Below are 2,486 nucleotides of genomic sequence, written 5' to 3' on the forward strand. Positions count from 1 at the left end.
GGGGGGGGGGGGCTTGTCAGTCAGAGGCCTGGGACTGTGGACCCGTGGGTCCTGATGGGGAGAGGATGGGGGTCCAGGATCCTAGACCCTGAAGGAGGAGGGGGCTGTGGTGCTCAACATTAGGATCCTGAAAAAGGACCTGATTCCTGGTCTCCGGGGTCTGAGGGAGGAGGGGTTCAGGGTCTGGGGCCCCTGGGTCACTGAGGGAGCCTCACCAATAGGGCTGCTGGTGGCGCCCCAGCCAGAGACGGTACATGTGGTCCCAGGGGGTTCACAGCGGGAAGGCAGGTTGACTTTCTTCACGCTGGATGACAGCCTGGCCCGCGTCCTTAGCTTCACCAGCATGAGGTCATTAACCTGGCTCTGCGTGGAGTAGCCGGGGTGGCGGAATGACATTGTGGCCCTGATCTTCTGGCCTCTTCTCAGGCATTCACTGCCCATATGCACGTTGTACTCACTGGGAGAATGGAGCAACATTCATAGCGTCACTGTGAGTGAGAGAGTGGGACAGAGACCCAGAGAGAGAAAAACAGAGATCCTGGGCGGGGATGGGGGGGAACGACAGAGGCCCAGAGAGGGGGGAGGGCAGAGACAGGGGGCGGTGGGACAGAGACTGGGGGGGGAGCAGGGACCCAGAGGGAGAGCTGGGAGTGCTCAGAGCACCCCTGTCCACATACCTCAACATGCAGTGGGCAGCAGAGAGCACCCACCACTCGTTGACCAGCACGCCTCCGCAGTGGAGCTGATTGCCGTTGAGCAGGGCCACCTGCCAGGGCTGGGCGCCTCTTGGACACCGGGTTCCATCAATAATCCTCACGGCCTCATCCGGGTCTGGATAGAGACATGGAGAAAAACATGGGTGGTAAGCCTCAGAGGAAGGCTGAGTCAGCAGCAGAGGGATTTGGAGACAGAGATGGAGACAGACAGAGAGACAGGGAGACGTGCAGAGGCAGATAATGGAGAACAGTGCAGAGAAAGCGGGAGATGGAGATGGAGGGAGACAGAGGCGGCCCACTCAGAAACCCAGGAGGAGCATCTTGTCTGTCTGGGGGTGACGACAGAAGCTGATAGGAGAGACCCTGAGTGCAGAAGACAGGGCCTGGGGGACACAGAGACCCCAGGAGTCAGAAGGAAGCAGGAAGAAAAGTGGCAGAAGAGTCTTGTCTTCTGAGGGAGAAAGCTGCTGGAGCAGAGGGAGGTCCTGACTCAGGGACCCCTTGGAGAGAGGGGCCCTTGAAGAGGATCACTGGGGATGATGGGAGGTCCAAGGGTCAGGGCAGCCCTCCCAGACTGGCTCTCACCTTCCAGTGCAGCAGATCCCAGGGCTAAGGACAGTAGTGGGATCAGCAGGGGCGGAAGAAGGAATCCTGCCATGGTGGCTTCTCAGAGTCTCTCAGGGGCTGCCAGGCAGAGGAGGGGTCTCTTTTGCTGGGGCTGAGAAGGACAGAGTTCAGGAAGCAGGAGTCCTGGCCTCCAGCCCCCTCCTCCTTCAGACCCAGGAGTCCTTCCCCTTGGGACCCAGGAATCTGGGCTCCCATCTCTCGCCATCCATAAGTCTGTATCCCTAGTTCCTTTTCCCCTAAGAGACCAAAAATTCCAGACCTCCAGCCCCTCATCTGTCAGAGCCAGGCGTCCAGGCTTCCCACTGCCCCCTCCCCTCAGGAACAGGAGTCAGCTGTCCAGCCAGCCTCACTGCCCCCCCCCCACAACCCCCCGGCAAATGAGGCCCCTTCTCACCTCCGGAGGGCCTGATCCGACGTGGGGCACAGACTCGGTTGGGAGTCAAGTGTCTCCAGACCTGCCCAGGGCGGCAGTCTTATACCACGTCCAGCTCCCTCCTCCGCCCCTGCCCTCAGCGCCCCGAGATGCAGGTGGGAAAGGCTCTGAGACACCCTCTTCCTGTGCATCTGGTTATCTCCAACCCCTGAGGCAGCTAAATCACTTGGCAGCACTCTACTTTTTCCACCCTCCCGCCCCTGCACATTCTGGGCCCAGCATCCCCGGTGGCCCCTACAGGGGCGGGAGCCACAGGTGTTCTGGCTTCGAGGGGCAGATTCAAGGAGCTGCTGAGCTCAGGAAAGACGATTTGGCTTGGGTCCTCCTTTGGGGCCACTTCCTTGCCCCAATCCCCTCTCAGGGATGACCTAGAGCCCATACCGTAATTCTGACGAGCTTGTGATAATTTGTTCAGGCTGGAACCCGGTCATGTCTTTAGAACCTAATATAGGGTATGAATGAAAGAGAAAACGCTTTCCCTAACTCCACCCTGATAAATGCTTACTGTTATCAATGTAGTCTGTGTTCTCCTGTTATACAGAGATTTCTATACATATTATGTATTTATAACAAAAACGTCTGTACTAAACATTATCTAATATAACCTTTTTCTTTATAAATTACCTTGAACAATTTTTCCTCCTAGTATATTTATCTATTTAAAAAAATTCTGGAAATATTTATTTATTTGGTTGTGCTGGGTCTTAGTT

General features: G+C 56.6%; 1 protein-coding gene across 1 annotated transcript in view; it reads right to left on the reverse strand.

Annotated features, from left to right (window-relative positions):
- The window catches only part of LOC103070574 (kallikrein-7), a 3,349-nt gene extending 1,975 nt beyond the window's left edge, over positions 1–1,374 (reverse strand). The window contains exons 1-3 of the mRNA XM_007463453.1: positions 1,302–1,374; positions 678–831; positions 216–457 (exon numbers count right to left, since the gene is read on the reverse strand). Of these exons, the coding sequence (XP_007463515.1) occupies positions 216–457; positions 678–831; positions 1,302–1,374 (469 nt within the window). The remainder of the gene's footprint in view (positions 1–215; positions 458–677; positions 832–1,301) is intronic.
- Between the last annotated feature and the right edge of the window lie 1,112 nt (positions 1,375–2,486).

Source organism: Lipotes vexillifer, unplaced genomic scaffold, assembly GCF_000442215.2.
Source record: "Lipotes vexillifer unplaced genomic scaffold, Lipotes_vexillifer_v1.1 scaffold802, whole genome shotgun sequence".
Lineage (NCBI taxonomy): Eukaryota > Metazoa > Chordata > Mammalia > Artiodactyla > Lipotidae > Lipotes > Lipotes vexillifer.